This window comes from Anopheles ziemanni, chromosome 3 (genome assembly GCF_943734765.1).
Source record: "Anopheles ziemanni chromosome 3, idAnoZiCoDA_A2_x.2, whole genome shotgun sequence".
NCBI lineage: Eukaryota > Metazoa > Arthropoda > Insecta > Diptera > Culicidae > Anopheles > Anopheles ziemanni.
The window spans coordinates 26,619,347-26,636,341 of NC_080706.1; the positions used below are offsets into that span (position 1 = coordinate 26,619,347).

The 16,995-nt window shown below is 43.7% G+C and overlaps 1 protein-coding gene across 1 annotated transcript; it reads left to right on the forward strand.

The window, feature by feature from the left end:
• The first annotated feature begins 11,781 nt into the window (after positions 1-11,781).
• LOC131286213 (high affinity copper uptake protein 1) lies at positions 11,782-16,182 on the forward strand. The gene is made up of 4 exons (XM_058315137.1): positions 11,782-12,080; positions 12,182-12,549; positions 13,045-13,074; positions 15,081-16,182. The coding sequence occupies exons 1-4, from the start codon at positions 11,868-11,870 to the stop codon at positions 15,280-15,282; spliced, it is 813 nt and encodes a 270-aa protein (XP_058171120.1). The 5' UTR covers positions 11,782-11,867; the 3' UTR covers positions 15,283-16,182.
• The last annotated feature ends 813 nt before the right edge of the window (positions 16,183-16,995 follow it).

Consider the following 16,995-nt stretch of genomic DNA (forward strand, 5'->3'; position numbering starts at 1 on the left):
TGTTTAATATGTTTATTGACAGGATGTTTTTTATTTGCTTGTTGAACAATAATTAACCAGTTCTTGATCAGGAGAAGGCATGCCATCGTAATGATTCCGCACCTGGTGGTTCTCCTTGCAGGAAAAACGTGAAAAAATGTGCATGGAATTTTTATTATTTTTGAAAAATTGATTTTTAATTTCGTCGTTTTCAAATCTGAAAGTTCTGAAATCGTACGAACAGATCTTTCTTTAAAGAATATAATTTAACCAACGAAGTGCTGACTTGGTTCAAACTGTGATTTTAATTTTACATTTGCAAAAATAGTCTGGTGTTTCAATAACAAAAAAGGACGAAGCTCTAGAATTAGAGCTGTTATTTACAGACAAATAGTTAAACACTTAAGCGCTAAGAAAAAAATAGTATTCCCCGTAGTTATGTTATTACATTGAAATTGATCCCGCTTGCTATGAGTCCACTTTCTTTGAGTCCTTGATGCGCCTAGATGTATGCAACTCAGCAACAGAAAGTAAATATTGGACCTCACAGAGAACAAGAGAGGGTTTTAAATTGTACTGTCACTTTGATTGTAACATTTTAAATTGTTACACATTCCATTAACTGTGGCTAGAATAGTTCATGAAAAAATGTGCACACGCAAATTTACTCTCAGCTGTGGAGAAAGAAAAACAAAGAATGACGAGATTGGAAAAATTCATTCCGCCCTAGCAAATAATAATTAACTGCGAGCCACTCACTGTCAATCCGGCCGGAGAGCTGAGCTTATCCGGTAACGTCGAGTCCGACCGATTTTTTTGAAGCCGTTTTTATGCCCGCACGTTATGCCACGGTGGGTGTGGATGCAATGGTACAATTTAATACACTGCTGAGCGGACAGAACGTCACATGCGCCATCCATCACCAATGATCTGCTGGCCGATCCCAACCGGTGGGCATTGGTAAGATTTTGATCCATTTATTTTAGTCCCTTCTCTAGCTCTCGTTTTTCCTTTTTTCCAAGTAAAGCTCGATTCAGGAGTGGCAGACTCGCTTGTTTACACTTACTGCCGTATACCCTCCTGTTGTGTGATAAGAAAGGACGTGCGATATTCACATCCCTGCGCCGCCACCTCCGGCTGCGGTTTGATCGAGCCCCGCGCCCATCGCTCTGGACACTGGAGATAACGATTAAATCGTTACGGCCACGGACGACGATAGCGCGCCTTCTGCGCAATCGGGTTCGCCCGCAATCGTGATAGCGAGATCGGTTGAAATAGTTGTAGACACGTTGTTCGCCCGAAACCGATAACGGGGTGAAAAAACGGTGCACTCATTTCTAAACGAACTTGTCGGTGGTTAACCGCTTCCGGGATTGACCTTGAGAGATTGGTATCGTTTGAAATTTCGCACAACGCAGGAACTCACCCTTACGATATCCCTCGTCGAACGACCTCGACTTAGTTCGATGCGAACGTTCCCAGTGGCAACAGTCGAAATAGTGTGTGGTTCCTTAAAAGTGACTCCACTTCGAAACGCACCGAGCGTGTAACGGCCAGTTGCTGCGACCCGTAACGTCACGTTCTCTTCGATCCGGACATTCCAGTGACGAGTGACAAACCTGGATTTGAACGCGTGTAGCCCGTGACAGCGAGAACAACAGCGCCAACGGCGAGGCTGTCTGCAAAACAACACTTCAAGTGGCGCACAGTTACGTGGCGGAGAACTAGGTGACGCCGTACTGTGGCACTCCTACGGTGAAGTGCACAATAATCCCGACCGCAAACACAGGGCTCCGAGTTCCGGGAGTATAAAACCGAGGGCTGGGACAAATTGCGTGCGGTTGCCTTGCGATGTTGGTACATCGAAAAATGGGTCACCAGTTTTCGCATAAATCGTTTAATCGTTTCTAGCTACGTTTCCGTCCGAGTTCGTTTGGACAACGGGATAGGCTTTGAAGTTGCTAGAATAGGTTGATGAAACTGTAAAATGAAGTACGGATTATTGCCTGCTGAAAGGGATGTTTTGAAGTATTATTTTCTTCTATTTTTGGTTATATTGATGGATATTCTATTACAGTTTCTAAGGAATTCAAAATGGGTTGAATTATTATAACCATCAGAGCTAGTTAGGTTTTGCGTGGGTTGAGCATTACATTTCATTTCTATCTTGTTTATTATCTATTACATGTTTACCATTGTAACTCTATACATGTTTACCATTTTATTTGTTTTGACACCTTTTTGTAGAACTTCAATACTTGAGGCGGCTTGTGACTAGAATTAACGAAATCATAATCTCGTTCATAGTCGAAAATGGAATTTATCTAATTATAGTATTTCTCGGCTTTTTATTCCAAAGTCCCATCAAAACACTAACAAGTGCCAGGTTTCATCTAACAATTTGCTCTATAACGGCAACAACGCATCATCGTTGGCATGGCAACATTACCGTTCTACAAAGCCACATTCAATATCTGACATGTTTCATCTCGCTGTCGATTTGACAGCTCTCAAACCTTGATTTCGGCCTACGGTGCTAAACAAGAATGCATTTTCAACTAATTTTCACGCTAAATAAAATGTAACTTCAACAATATACCGTTTCAAAAACTGTCAATCGGTTGAACAAAATCAAGGTTTAAGCGCTTGCAGAATGGTCGAAACTAGGTCCTTCGTGTTTAAGTTTCATCTGCACATTGTTGGTAAAAAGTGCGCCACTATAATCCGCCAAATGTAAGTTCTTGCTACTCACTGGTCGCAAATCCACTTCAGCGGCAATGATGCACGCTTCGTACAACCTGCACATTCTTTTCCAGTTGAAGTGATACGCAACAATCGTTTTTTTTTATAAAAGTTTTCATTATGTTCACGAAGAAAAGTTTTTTCCCAGTAAACGTTTTGCTTAAAATGTTTTCCGAAATGGATATCTTACGCTTTCTTGCGATCTCTCAGCAAATTTGTGTTGTGTTGCTTCGTAAGCTGCTTGCATGAAATTAATTATGAATCTAAATGTACAAACCCGCGTAATACAGTGCATCGTAATTAATTTTTCGGTGGCTCTCTTGAGCCCGTCCGCTTGAATTAATATCGCGAGCTGAAGAAGTTAATTAATTTTTCAAATATTTGGATTTACAAGAGAAAAAGGATTGTCCTGAAAAATGTTTCAGTGAATTTATTTAGTCCTGCCTTAAAAACACCCGTACCCGACACCGTATTTATTTATCAAGCCACCAACTCGCCGGCGTGATGAAATTTGATAATTTTTCGTAACCATTCCTCAGTTTTCCCTGGAGAACTTACTGCCACTGCTTAATTTTGCACTACTTGCTGTTTAATCTGCTGAATTGCCGGCCGTCATCGTTAGCGCGGATTGGTGCTGATCTGAAGAACGTTCCGTTCCGAGCTATTCCAAAGTATAAATTGTGTAGCATTGTTTGCTACCTATTTCTTGTTTTTTTTTTGCGCTCAAACAACTAAGTAAAGTGTTTGCTCTGCGAAATTATCCGTGCAATTTTGCACCGAAATTGTTGTACCGGTGCCACCGAACCTGTTCGTTCTTCGTTACCTGTCGGGAATTCTGGAACACACACGACGGCTAAGGGAAAACCGTGATGTGCTGCAATTTATCTTGTTCAATTAAACATTTAATTTCACATAGTTTGCTGGCCAGAATGAGCGAAAGCTGTCTCGAGGGTTTGCAGGTTTTGCAATTAGTTTCCAATTGGTTTCGAACCAGGATCACCACATCGAGGCTTTGTTGCGCCAGTGCTAGTACGACGAAGCATACCGCGGGAAAGCGGGAAAACTTCCACATTTCGCAACTTATCCATACCAAGGACATGGAAAGCCGAGCCTATTTTTGGACAGACGGGCTCGTTTGCGATTGAACAAGTTTTCTGCCGAGCCGAGGTGGTGGGGTGTGGAAAAATAGGTTATTGAATGTGTCGTTTGATTTAGGTTTCCAGTTCGGCTTCCAACGAGTGGAGGGACTCCGTGTAACCGACTCCTTTTAATCTTCTAAATATACACACTGCGCACAAAACTTCCCCGATAAACTTCAGGTGTGGACCCATTTTTTACGTTATCTTGCTTTTAAGCTTATTTTTCTCTGGTCTCAGTTTTCCGGTCATTGGGATGTTACAATGTGGCCACCAATCAGCTGCAGGCAGACTAGCCTTAACCGTAGGATAACCGCAAGGAAAAGCAAATAAAATGTCGGAAATTGAAAATGAACGGTTATGTTCTCTTCGTGGTTTCGGTTTCCGCCTTTCTTTTCTATCAATATCGTAGTATTTTTTTCTCCTTCCCGAGTTTGCTGCAAGCAATAGTTTCAATGTTAATCAAACTTGCTAACCTCTTGACGAATGAACAAAGACAAAAAGGATCATAGTTCGTAAGGGATATTATGTCAATGCGGGGGATGTTATAATTTTTTTACAGTGTTTTTACTCAATAGTTTAGTCTTAAACTTTTCATAGTATTCTCCTGGAGATCTTTTGAGGCCGGTCACCGATTGTTCCCCAAATTGATTTCTTTCCGTGAACAGAACGACACCCCAAGTTTTGCACTTGCGTTTCGCTTCGGAAAACACTTGTGCCATTCGTTTTTTAAGTGAAACATATTTCTTGGCTACAGAAAAGAAGCTAACTGCTCCATTTAGCCAACGTCTCGTGAATTCCTCAAACGAGTATAATTAATTCATTCTCTAATTTTGTGTAAATTAAATGAATACCATTAGATAATTGACTTTCGGGGCAGACCTTAACCATAAAAGATCATTCGCAGCAGGTTCCAGAAGTGGAAACTTGCACAGCAATCGTGTGAATTTATTCAACCGATGGAAAACCAAGCACATCAGCATTCGCAAAAGGTCTTTCGGTGCTACTTGCACGCTGAACTGCTTTCGGGGCTATTGAGACTGTTTGTTTGCCGGAGGAATAGCCGAGTTCTGGTTTCCAAGAATATTTCCGTTGTGTGTCTCGTTTCCCACGAGCGGGCAGGGAAATACTTTCAATTTGATTTCTCAATTCGTCAAACTATCTCGAAAGATCGTGCAAGATTCTGGGGAAGGCGACGAGTAGATAACGTTTGACGCTATGTTTGGGAATGTTTTAAAATCACTGCAAATAAAGCAATTTGCACGACGATGACGGATCTCCAGGAGTGGCAGGTGGGGGAGGAGAATTAATCAAATTTGAAATCGAATCGAAATAATTAAAGCAGGGCCGCGCGTTTCTTGCGACAGCGTGGGGAAGAATGAGTAAAGATTGAATAGAGAAATTTCAACATTCGGCTTTTTTCACTTCTTTTTAGATTTGGTTTGTTACGTGTGATCCGCTGAATGGTATCCTGTTTTTCTTCTTGCCATTTGGTACTTGTACAAACATTTTCAGCAATCATTTTTCGCTCCATCCAGTTCCAGACTGGAACTTTCCCGTCCCTTGGCAGCTGATTTTATGCTGCTCTTAAAGCTTTGTAGAACTTTACGTGCAACATTTGTTTTGCGAGCGATTGTTTACAAGCTTTCGATTTGTTATTGGCTCATCATGGGCGAAAGAAATACGACGGGAGAAAAAGAAGTGTTTTCGACAATAAAAACATTCGACATTCTTTGCGTGCCAGAGATTTTAAATTAAAACATCCCGGAATGGGGACAGTTGGGCGCTTGAAGCTTGATCGATAAACGAAAGAGGAAACTGAATATGTTTTAACAGAATTTGGGGTCAGTTTGATCATTTTCCATCTTTCGGACCTTTCCCACCCGAGGAGAGTTTTCTTTGGGCGAATCTAGGCAAAAGATGTTGGAGAATAATTGGTTATACATTTAATTTTGATTATTGACCATGGGTTGTTATGAAACATTTCGTAAAGCTGGTACACGTTGCTGCCAACCTTCGCTCTGAATCAAGGGTCGACACGTGTTTCCTGAAAAGGGCCAGTTGATGAAAAAGAGCTCAAACCCGCGGGCCAGATACCTGAAACGATGGTTTAATGTTTTGTTGGTAATATTAAACCCTTTTAAAGAAGAACATCAGTGTTTGAATTCGGTAAACATGAGATGAAATGTTTCAAAATTACACCTTTTTCCACTAACTTTTATACTTATCTTTGTTGAATTTAGTTTCTTTTATCATACTTTGGAATAAATCATCTGGTTACACTATTTTACCGTAGGAAGATTTTGCTGCAGTAATTTCAATTATTAAAATAACTCGGCTTGAGTTTTGGGAACCATATTTCGTTTTGTGATGGTGTCAAAAATTGGTTTACTTGAATGTAGTTATTCGGCATACCAAGTAAACATGTTATTTAAAACAATTGGTGTAATACAGTGAATAAATCTTTCAATTGTTTCGTTTTTGTATGTTGCACTTAAATATTCTTAAAAAGGACATTCTTATTTCGGATAAAATGAGCCAGCGGGCCAGACTTTCCCGACCCTTGCTCTAAATGGTCGAGATATGGTAAAAACCATCCCCATCGAGAACACGATATATGAGCCCCGTTGTTGCGCACAGCGGTGTCAAAAGTGAGAGAGATTCATGATATTAAAGAGTGATGTTCAGACATCTCGACGAACCCTCGAAAGAACGTTGACTGATGCGAACTCCAAGCAAAACGTTGGCCCCCATTCTCGTATGCTGCCAGCGGCACACAGACAACAATCCGGATCTAACAACCCCTAAACAGCAAGGGCACATTACTACGGTGTTTCGTAAAGCTTACCATCATGATGGTGGTCCTGATTTCCGTCGGTGCTACCATTTCTGGGGCTTAAAAGCTGGTGCGGTTTCACCACTCTTACTTAACGACGTGGCACGACTACACGCCGAACTCTGGGCGAAGTTAGTCGCAGGGTAGCAACAGAAGCTGCCATCGTCGCCGCCTCATCGTCGGTACAATCACTTTTCAAGGCCGCTGCCCGTCTAGTTTGGTCGATTTTCATGTCGTGCCTTAGTTTCCCTGGCTATCGTCAGCTGCTCGGCGGTGGCTTTACACTCCAGCTGAGATCATGATTACTTGTGTCTGTGTGTGCGTGTAGGTTTTGGAGAATTTAAGTTTCCTCATCCGTGTGGTATTGAAAGTTGACTTGCCGGAAACACGGAACAACACAACCACGCCAGAAAAATGTAAATAAAGCAATCAACAAACTTCTGGCCATGCATCTCTCATGCACACACTTTGCTTTGAGCCGAGTGTAGCTAATGTAGTTTGCGTTAAAGTAAATTGAATCACACAAATAATGCAATTAAAATATAGCATCGCCTTTGCCACGGCTACGATCGAGACGTCTTTGATCTGAAATTGCATTCAGAAGGTGCAGCCAAACGTGATTGAACTGAGAGAAGAACGGATGCGGATATTCATCTGGGTCGTGATGCTGTTTGTTCGCCTTACTTTCGATAATAGAATTATTTTACCCTAAATCATCTACAACCGCATGTAATTTTTACTCGTTTTAGACACGTCGTGCAGCACAGGTGGTTTCATGTTTGCCAACATCTCGAGTCTCCAGTGTCGGTCGAATTCCGTCCTCGTTGAATTTCACTCTCCAGCACGTGAGAACGTAAACATAATCAATGCCTGAGCGTACCGCCGAACTACCAATAACCCCGGCACTTCTTACGCACCCTGGTAATTGAATCGCCCCAACGAGTGGGCTGTTGATGATAAGCGCTGTTGGATGTTGGAGGATAAAAAAACAGTTCCGGTTGCATCGAGTTTGAAATCAAAGGCAGGTTCGAGAGTCCGCCCGGTACGTGACGGTTGTTATTGCCCTACGAGCACATCTGCCGTTGGTGGACGTAATGAGGAATCTGTGGACGCGCGAGCATTATGGGAAAATAACGCTGCAATAACAGCGACGGACGGCGATGATGATGCGAACATGTACGGAAGTGGATTTATGCCACGTAGCACTGGCTGTATAAAGACAACAAAAAAAAAAATTGGTGTGACAACGAGTTCGTTCAATTTGGATTGCGGTGACCCATGGAACAGTGCGGAATCCCGTGCGGAACAACACCGACGGATAGCAGCGAATATTGCTAAAAGATTGGCAGGCTTTGTGAGAGCGTGACAGCCGGCCATTTTATACTTCTCGCTTCTATTCGCCTCACCACCGTGTTTTCTCGCGTCTAGATTGCATCAAGCTCTTGCATCGCGACAGTGATTGCATTACATGTGCTCGTCCCACTTCACGGCGGACAATTGCCGCTAATTGAGAGGAATCGAAACAATTCTGCGCGCGACGATGGGGCGCAACACTCAACCCGTTTGGAAGATAGCCTTCCGCCACAGACACAGGTTGCCGCCCACCCTCTGCAAATGACCTGGGTCCCATCGAACGAAGGAACGAATCATGCAAACCACGTTCCCTGGCTTTATGCTAAAGTTCGTTGTGCCGTTGATCTTTTTTCCTGTCCATCGCGTTTTCAAGAAATACTATTTTTAGTTGACTTGGAACAGTTAATTTCTGCGGGGAAATGTTAATTTTTGCTGGAAAAGCAGTGGCCATTTAATTAACTAGAATTTTCCCTAACTCTACCTTAGCAGTTCTAGTTATATCATATTCTATTCTATGTCCCATTGCAAACAGTCTGATTTATGTAGGGCTGAAACCATGTTTCCCGGTAAAACAGATGTGCACCCGATTGTTTTCGAACTGCCAACGGGACGTACAACAGACCACAGCAACCCGCCTCCTTTCGGCGGACGTGTCGGCAACCATTTCCGCCCACCGACCAGCCATCCATCGACGCGGCTCGATTCAACAATCAGCGGGTCTTCTTTACATTCCAGCTGTAATGAATTTAAATTTGAATTTAAATTGAAGTATGGAACACGGAAAAACGAACATATTGCTCCGGGCTACGCAATGTACGAGTCGGGGTAGCAAAAATCACTGCCGTATCGTATCATGCGTTTCTTTGTCTTTATCACGCCCACATTTGTTGTGCGGCTACATCTCGGCCCTGTATCAATGCTCCGAGTTCTCACACCAGACACTCGCACCATAACCCCTTTTTAGTGTTCCACGCCGCATTCTTTATCTATCGAGAGGAAGCGGTGGTTATGCGGTTTACTTGCATGCATTCGAGTCGCATGCGTTTCGGTGACATTAGTTTGCGGTACGATAGTACTTAATCTCATCGCTCGGACATGGGGGAAGAGTTCCTTTTCATCCTTCTTCACTTAGAAACTACTCTTGTAAGTACAATAAACGGTTCATGTATTGCCACAATGATTTGGTACTACTATTAACAAAGTTTTTTATGTTAATGGGTTTTTTTCCGATACGCATAAGCTTGTTATGTTTGCTTTCATTGACAAAAATATCGTTACGAATGAAACAATGAAAACCTTTTGCACTAAATGGCTATTTATTTAAATAGCCTATTTGCACCGAAAGGTATATTTGTATATTAGTATATTCATACCCGTTCTAAACTGGGTGTTTGCAATGAAACATGAATTCCGAGGGAAACTGCTTCATCGTTCATGCAACATTTATCATTTTGGATGAAATGGAAAAGCTTCCTGTTTTTTCATAAAATGCTCTGGAGGATGTTCAAAGATAAATATAAATGTTCAAATCCAAACAAGTTTTCCAATTAAATTTAGTTTATCTGCACGGATGATTGCACGGAGGAAAATGTAGAGGTGTTTTAGTTGAGGGCCAAGAATTTAGATGAAATTGATTGCCTAGTTGTAGATCAACGGGAAAAGTGTGTGGTAAATGCGTAGAATATATAACCTCTACAAATTGTTTGTGCATCTCTGGAATAAAATTTAAATTAGTTTTTCACACTGCATACCCCTTTCGGTGGCTCATAACGACGTGGGAATTTGTCACCGACTTTCCAATCCACTTTGTTATTTCGGATCACTTAGCTGAAAGCATGTTCTTGGAAAATAATTAAACGAAACCAACCAAGCAAAAAGCTGCATACATTATGAGCGATGGTGTTGCATATGATTAGCGACCCGGACGCGGACATGTTTTGCAACCGGAAAACATATCGTAGGACAATATAAAACGATGACCAATTACTGTGTGGTTCCCAAGCCTTGGCTAATCCACCATGTTCGAGTATACTTCTAAAATTTTGATTTCCGGGTATCAAGTTCCGATGGGGTATCCAAATCTGCCCGTCAAATTTGCAATTTCAATTGCAAAACCCGGCTCCGGGAAACGGTGGTACGAACAACATTGCCCTGTTGCACTATTAGTAAAGATTTTCCCTAAAAATCACCAGCAGGGCGTATTAGCGAAATTGAATCCGAATATTAGCATCTGGATTATGGGGAATTACGCCTGTTTGGAAACGGCTTCGAAAGCTTATTAAATACTGGCACATATTAGAGCGGTTGTGCATGGCGATATCGAGGACAATAAAAAAGAACATCAGGGAAATTATATTAATTTTGATCCGCCGCCACTTACCCGGTACATCAGGACAAATAAAAAATGGTTGTGGCAAACGAATGGTGTCAGGCATGGCGGATAATTCACTGCTTTTTCATTCAACGTTGAAGCTAAATGTCGAATTCCACACCAAATTGCGCCACCCGGAATGGAAGCTATTTGCGTGCTGCTGGCTGTGCATGCAGACGAGATTAAACCCGATGCCCAAAATGGCTCTCTCTCCGACTGAAAAATTTGCTTGTCATCTGGTTCATCGCTTTTGCCAGCTACGTGGATGATTCCTTTAAAAGGGCTAGACCGGCGAACGAAAACCTTTTCCCCGGGAGCTCCGGGAAAACGTCATCATCTCCCCGGTTTCGTAGCTCCAACGAAAGACGTACTAGGAGTGCGCATTATTGAAAAGAACGACCGTACGTTTTCCCGACAGTGTCGGAATCTTGTCGAACGCCTCTCCCTTTTTATCGCTTGCTTCATAGACCGATTTCCCCAACCAGCACGGGAGGGGCTGGATGAAGCTGAAGGGGTATCAGCGACGGGCACAAACTTTCCCAATGATCGCGTCTGCCCGAGCGCATCCCGTAAGAACCGCCAAGACACGCTCGCAACGTGATAAATTCTTGGCGACATTCTTTCACACTGCCACCCTTCGAGAAAACCCGGATCCGTACTCGTCGTGCTTCCGGTGGAGAAGTGGAGGGAAAACGGATGATAGAAATAAAGGAAAGACAAGGAATCCACTCCCACGTAACGACGGTAGTGCGCTATCTAATTTGGAAAAGTTTACCACCCTTTTTTCTGTCCGCAAGAGCTGATCCTTAGGACAAAATAGGGAAAATTGGTTGGTACCGGAAACACCGGTGGTCAAGTAGGGCTAAGTTGTTGTGTCAAAGTTTGTCCCAACGATGCCTTCAAGTGGTCGCAAAATCTGTGACTCTATTCCGTTATCAATGCAGACAGAATAGCTGAGCGTTTTGCCACACGGAAAGATTTGCGTCAATGAAATTTCGCAAACAAAATAGTTGATTAATTAATGATAAGTGAAAATAAAAAGAAATTTTTAAAAATAGTTTTATAACGTTAGCACATAAGAATCCTTCAAGTGGGCAGCGTTTGGCCATTTATAACCCCACCAAAGTATAACCACTGTGCCTGACGCGGGCTTGTGTTGAGTTATGACATCCATTAACGTCCGATCCTGGGGTTTGCCTTCGTTTATTTTTCTCTTCCGGAATTTCCCTCTGCAGGCGGTCGTTTACGCCGGAACACCATTACAATCCCCCCGGATCGAAGCACATCCTGCACTGGAAGGTCGTTGGGAAAGTTGAGTTCAGATAGCTGGCGAGAACAAGCTGCTACTGTCCAGAAAAGGACATCATCCGTGAATAGAGCCACGGGCGCATAGCCAACTAGGCACAAGGCAAAACGACGAACGCATCGCTCGCTCTCTCTTGGGCAACACATGGACCACTCGGAGCACCACGACGACAGTAGGCACGCGAACATGTCGGGCAGTGGGGTCGGACACGCCGGCCACGGTATGGTTGATCACAGTGCACACGATCACACGATGATGGAGCACGGGGCGCACGGTCATGCCCACCATGGGGCGGTTGCGATGGGGCCCGGCGGTGGCGGCCCGGGCGCCATGGTGCACCATATGATGTCGATGTCGGTGAGTTTTAATTGCTTTTTTTCCATACGGCAGAAGATATTCCCCGGCCGTAGGAGGATTTTACTAATTGTTTTACTGTCGTACTTCGGCTTCCATTTCAGTTCCATGGCGGTTACGAGGAAACGATCCTGTTCGAGCAGTGGAAAATCGATAGCGTCGGCGGGCTGCTGTGGTCGATGTTGGTCATCTTCGTGATGGCCGCCCTGTACGAGGGCCTCAAGTACTACCGGGAGCATCTGTTCTGGCGGACGTACAACGCACTGCAGTACCGCCCGGTCACGGTGACGGAAAAGAGCAACGGTAACGGTGTGGCGGCGGCCGGCGGCACATCCACCAACGGTGACCAACGAAGCGGCCCCACCGACGGGCTGAACGTACTGATGGGCACGGGAGCTGGAGGCGGTAGTGGTACTGGAGGTGGCAGCAGTGGTGGCAGTATCCTGAACGAGGACACCAACCGAGTCGTACAGTAAGTGGTCCTGCGTCGAACAAAATCGACCAAACGGGGGGAGCTGCATCTTCAGCGGAATGGCTTCATCCGTTTTGTCTTTCGTGTGTAGAGTGGAAATTTGTGGGGGCGGGAGGGAAAAGATGTACACCATGATGCATTTTCTTACAATTTCCATTTTTTTCTCTTTATCTCCTTTCTCTCCCGTTTTGTTTTCTAACACTTACCCTTTTCTGGGAACCACGCTGTGGATTTTCACCCGTTGGATCTCGCCTGTTGTCCATACATTCGACATAATCCAACCGACCATTATGTACATAAAAATACCTACCCACACACGCACAACAACTATCCCTCCCTCGTATCGGGCGCTTTCGACCTTTCGAACCAACCACCACATCGTATCCAATGTCATCGGCTGCTCTGGTATCCTGGCGCGGGTTCACTTACATTTACGCTCCCTCCATCCGTCCGGATCCCGAACAAACACACACCATCCCTCTTCCAACACAACAGCATGGTTGGCGAGGTGATCCACAAGCAACCGTAAGTTTCGGCCAGTCCACCGCTGGCAGTGGGAAGATTGCTTGGATTCCGTTCCTTTTCTTGTTTGGTTGTTGTACATAGTATTTATGTTTTTTTTTGTCGATGCTTTTTTCGGGTTTTCGTCCTGGCGAACGTGTGGTCAACATTCGTCGCCCCAGTTGAAGCATAAATATAGATTTCGTTATAGCTAATAATGTCCACTCGTAAACATAGTAGCTCGGAAAGACGCCCGGCATCATTGTGAAAGCCCGAGAGCGCAAAACGAATTGAAATTCTCGACAGTAAGCCAAGCACCGAGTGACAGTGGCAGCTTTCCTTTGCCCGTGCATTACCAGAGGGCACGAGAAATTATAATCGAATGTTGACCACCGTTTGCTTGGAAGATATTTAAAAAAAAGACACACGTTAGAATGTAGGGAGTGCTCTGTGCAGAAAATTTGTTTTTCCATTCCCTGATCTTGGATGTAGCTCTTGGATGTTTTTCTCAACCATAACTTCATCCCGGCATGATTCATGTAGTGCATGTGTGTAGGAAAAGCGATCGTACGAAACTTATCAGCAAAAGTTGTCAATGTGCACGACAATTTTCTCAATCCTATTAGCATATCTTTCCACCCGCCAGTCAAAGGAAGCGCCGGAAATGAAAAAGTAATTCGTATCGTTCTCATTGCACCGTTTCATGTCGGCTAAATAGATGCAAACGTTGTCATGTCTGCTGACGTGAAGTTATTTTTTTTGTTACTTTACCTCTTTTTAAAAGGTTTGTAGAACTTTTCTGGGGATCCATAAATCACGCCCCGATACACAGGCGAAGGACGACGAACGTGTTTGCAATATTGAATTGACATTTTTCTACTGCACCCAATTGCATTGGAATCGTGGCAAGGCTTTAGAATGATTTACTATGTATGTTTGTCCTGAAGGGACAAACCCTTGCGGCCATTAAGGCGCAGAGTGCAATTTTGTTGCGCCCAGTTTATGGGCCGAACGTGTGTTTTTCTTCATTTCCATTGTACCTTCAACGCTTATGCACAAGCCAAAGAAAGCTTTTTCTATTCTGCTGTAGAAGTACACTCGTCGTGTTTTATGTTGTTTCTCGTAGCTTCCCGTTGTGACCGGAAGCTGTCTTTAGTGGCGCGAACTTGCAACCAGTTCGCAAACATTCCTTTATTGAACCAGATGCATTTTATTGCCGTACATTTGCCTTCCCGTTCCGGTGGCCTTTACTGTCCTTTCTAATTAAACTTCTGATGGAATAATCGGAAAATGTAAGATTGCAACCAAACACACCCGCGTCCCAGGATATTAAATTAAATGCAGAGGAAAACTAGCAAATGAAGGTTGTTCGTGCCGCAGAGAATTTCCAGAATTGATTTCCTAAATTTCCCACCAACAAGGGGCAATCCCTTGTTATCCTGCCATCGTAATCAAGCCAAGCCGGTTTTGTGTATAAGGTGTATAATACGTTCCCGGATATGACGAACCGATACGTTAATTTGCCGTGCACTCATTTTCAAGACGACGACGACAACAACAACGGCTGTCGTTGTTTGCCAATTTGTGTCAATTAGTAGGCATGGTATGCTTCGCGGAAAGGTGCGCGAATAAGATGGGCACGTAATGTTAGAAGCTAATGCATCCCCGTGCACCATCCTGTACTGAATGCGAAGAAGCGAGAAGTCGTTATGCGTAGTAGTCCGTTGATTTTGGCGGGTAATAGATAGCGAGTATGATTAAGAAAGTGAACCGGTTGCTATGATTTCGAAATGATGGAGTAAGATAAGTAGAGTAGCCTTGTTTTGTCCCGTTTATTTTCCATCACATTGTAAATTGTCGAAGCACAAAGATATGTTTATAAGTACTTCTAAGTATAAACCAGTGACCACTGCAACGCATGGCATGGAAGTTAGTATGCAGTAAAGTTCAACACAATCGAACGCTAACGTCTTTCACTTTTGGTTTCCACACTCTCCTCTCTGGACACCCTGATTCCTTTTCACTTGCAGACCTACGATGCTGTCACTGATGCACCTGTACCAAACACTGCTGCATATCCTGCAGGTGACGCTGAGCTTCCTGCTGATGCTGATCTTCATGACCTACAACACGTGGCTCTGTCTGGCGGTGGTGCTGGGTGCTGCCCTCGGTTACTTCCTGTTCGGCTGGAAAAAGTCCGTCATCGTCGACGTCACCGAGCACTGTCACTAAATGGCGCCAACAAAAGCATGAGCAGAATCGAATACCACGATGCGGTTTTGGTCAACGGTGGGAAGGTGTAGCGCCAGCCGACCATCGTAGTCGCGTTGGAAGAGCATGCTCGTTGTAGGTTAGTTAATAATAGCCGGATTTTAAGGCAGTCACGCCAACCACACTACCGTACAACCATGGTCATAGAACTGCCGTCTGACTTCAGGTCGACGATGCTCGTCACGTTCCACTGCGATGGCATATCCCACGAATCTACGGCTAGTGTAAGAGCGAAGCGAGGCCTAACCCCGGCACAGATACCAAATCCACAACTGTGTCTGAGTGGAACCATGCAGACGTGTCAGAGATGGATAAGCATAAATGAGCAAAAATCGCAAAAAGAATCGAGTTTAGTGTAAAATTTACCGGCACGAATTTAAAGGTGTGGATAGTTGGGTGCAATCTAGCGTTTCTCGCGAGTATGCCAGACACGCTTCCGGCGATTGGCATAAGTTTTATCTCTAGAAAAGTTAAACCACCTAATACCCCCAGAGTGACGATGCTCAAGTGTCACCCACGCCTAGAAGCACCGGGTGGCAATACGCTCAGATTAGGATACTGGAAAAACGGTTACCGTAAGCATTGTTTGCAAAATGAAACAAAAAAGTACGTATGATGCTAAATGTTGGAGAATGTAAATGTAAATAGTATAATCGAAGGTGCTGATGATTGAACCAGGATTGATCACTATCAAAAATCGTGCGCTTCCGAACCTCTCCGGAAAACCGGAAGCGGCATGATGCTACACACACACACACAAAGACGATATCGTACTATATACAAAACAAAATCCTATATCTGAGCTTTTTGTACAGGAAGTAGCGAAAAGAGGGTCTGATAAAGAGAAAAATTAGCCAGACACTCACAAGAAGAAACAGAAAATATTAAGCATGCGGAAGAAACAGCCTTCGATGGGTTAGGAATTGAGAATAGCTGTTGGTGATAGGTTCAAACAAAAAACCATATAGATGTTGCGTTTGGCAGGAACTGGCGAGGAGGCGACCGGTGGAAACAGTGTATCCTAAAACCTGAGGTGTAAAGAAGGGCTCCCGCTTAGCGGAACGCAAAAGTGAACAAGACACTAGAAAGACAAACGATAAACTATTACACTTTTACGAATTCTGAGCGGTGGCCGATTTGATCCAGAAACCACTTCGCAACAGTAATCCATGTGTCTCCTTGTATTGGTCATTGTTGTTGTTGTTTTTTTTTTTTTGAGGGTTTAGTTTTGGCAGAGAAAAGGAACCATCCTTTTATTCTTTTATTTAAGTTTTTTGTTTTCTTTGGTTTTAAGCATGCTGTTGGAGTGGAGAAAAGAAATAGAGCATAATCGTTATAGCATCTACCTTTAAATTCACACTCCATTCTTGCCCGTTGAAAAGCAATTTATTCCCATTGGTCGAAATAAGCAGAAAAAATGTTTGTTTTATTCTTCCCTCATTAGAAGAAATTCATTACAAATCGCTAAAAGATGCTGTGTAGATAATAAGCGCGCCACAGTAGGGAGAACCCCCGTTGTCCACCGTTAAAGCGTAACCACTCTAGAAAACATTCTTTACTCGTAGACCACCCCGGAGGAGAGGCCCAGCAGGAACGCTCAACCGTACATTTACCAATTTGATGGTGTTTACGTGGGAGGAGCTTACGAAACCCCGTTGAAAAATAGGCTTTTAT

Bases quoted from the DNA above. Each gene is read 5' to 3' on its own strand.
- LOC131286213 (XM_058315137.1), top strand. From the start codon at position 11,868: ATGGACCACTCGGAGCACCACGACGACAGTAGGCACGCGAACATGTCG. The intron at 12,550-13,044 runs GTAAGTGGTCCT...CCAACACAACAG, and splicing joins GACACCAACCGAGTCGTACA to CATGGTTGGCGAGGTGATCC. The intron at 13,075-15,080 runs GTAAGTTTCGGC...TTTCACTTGCAG, and splicing joins GAGGTGATCCACAAGCAACC to ACCTACGATGCTGTCACTGA.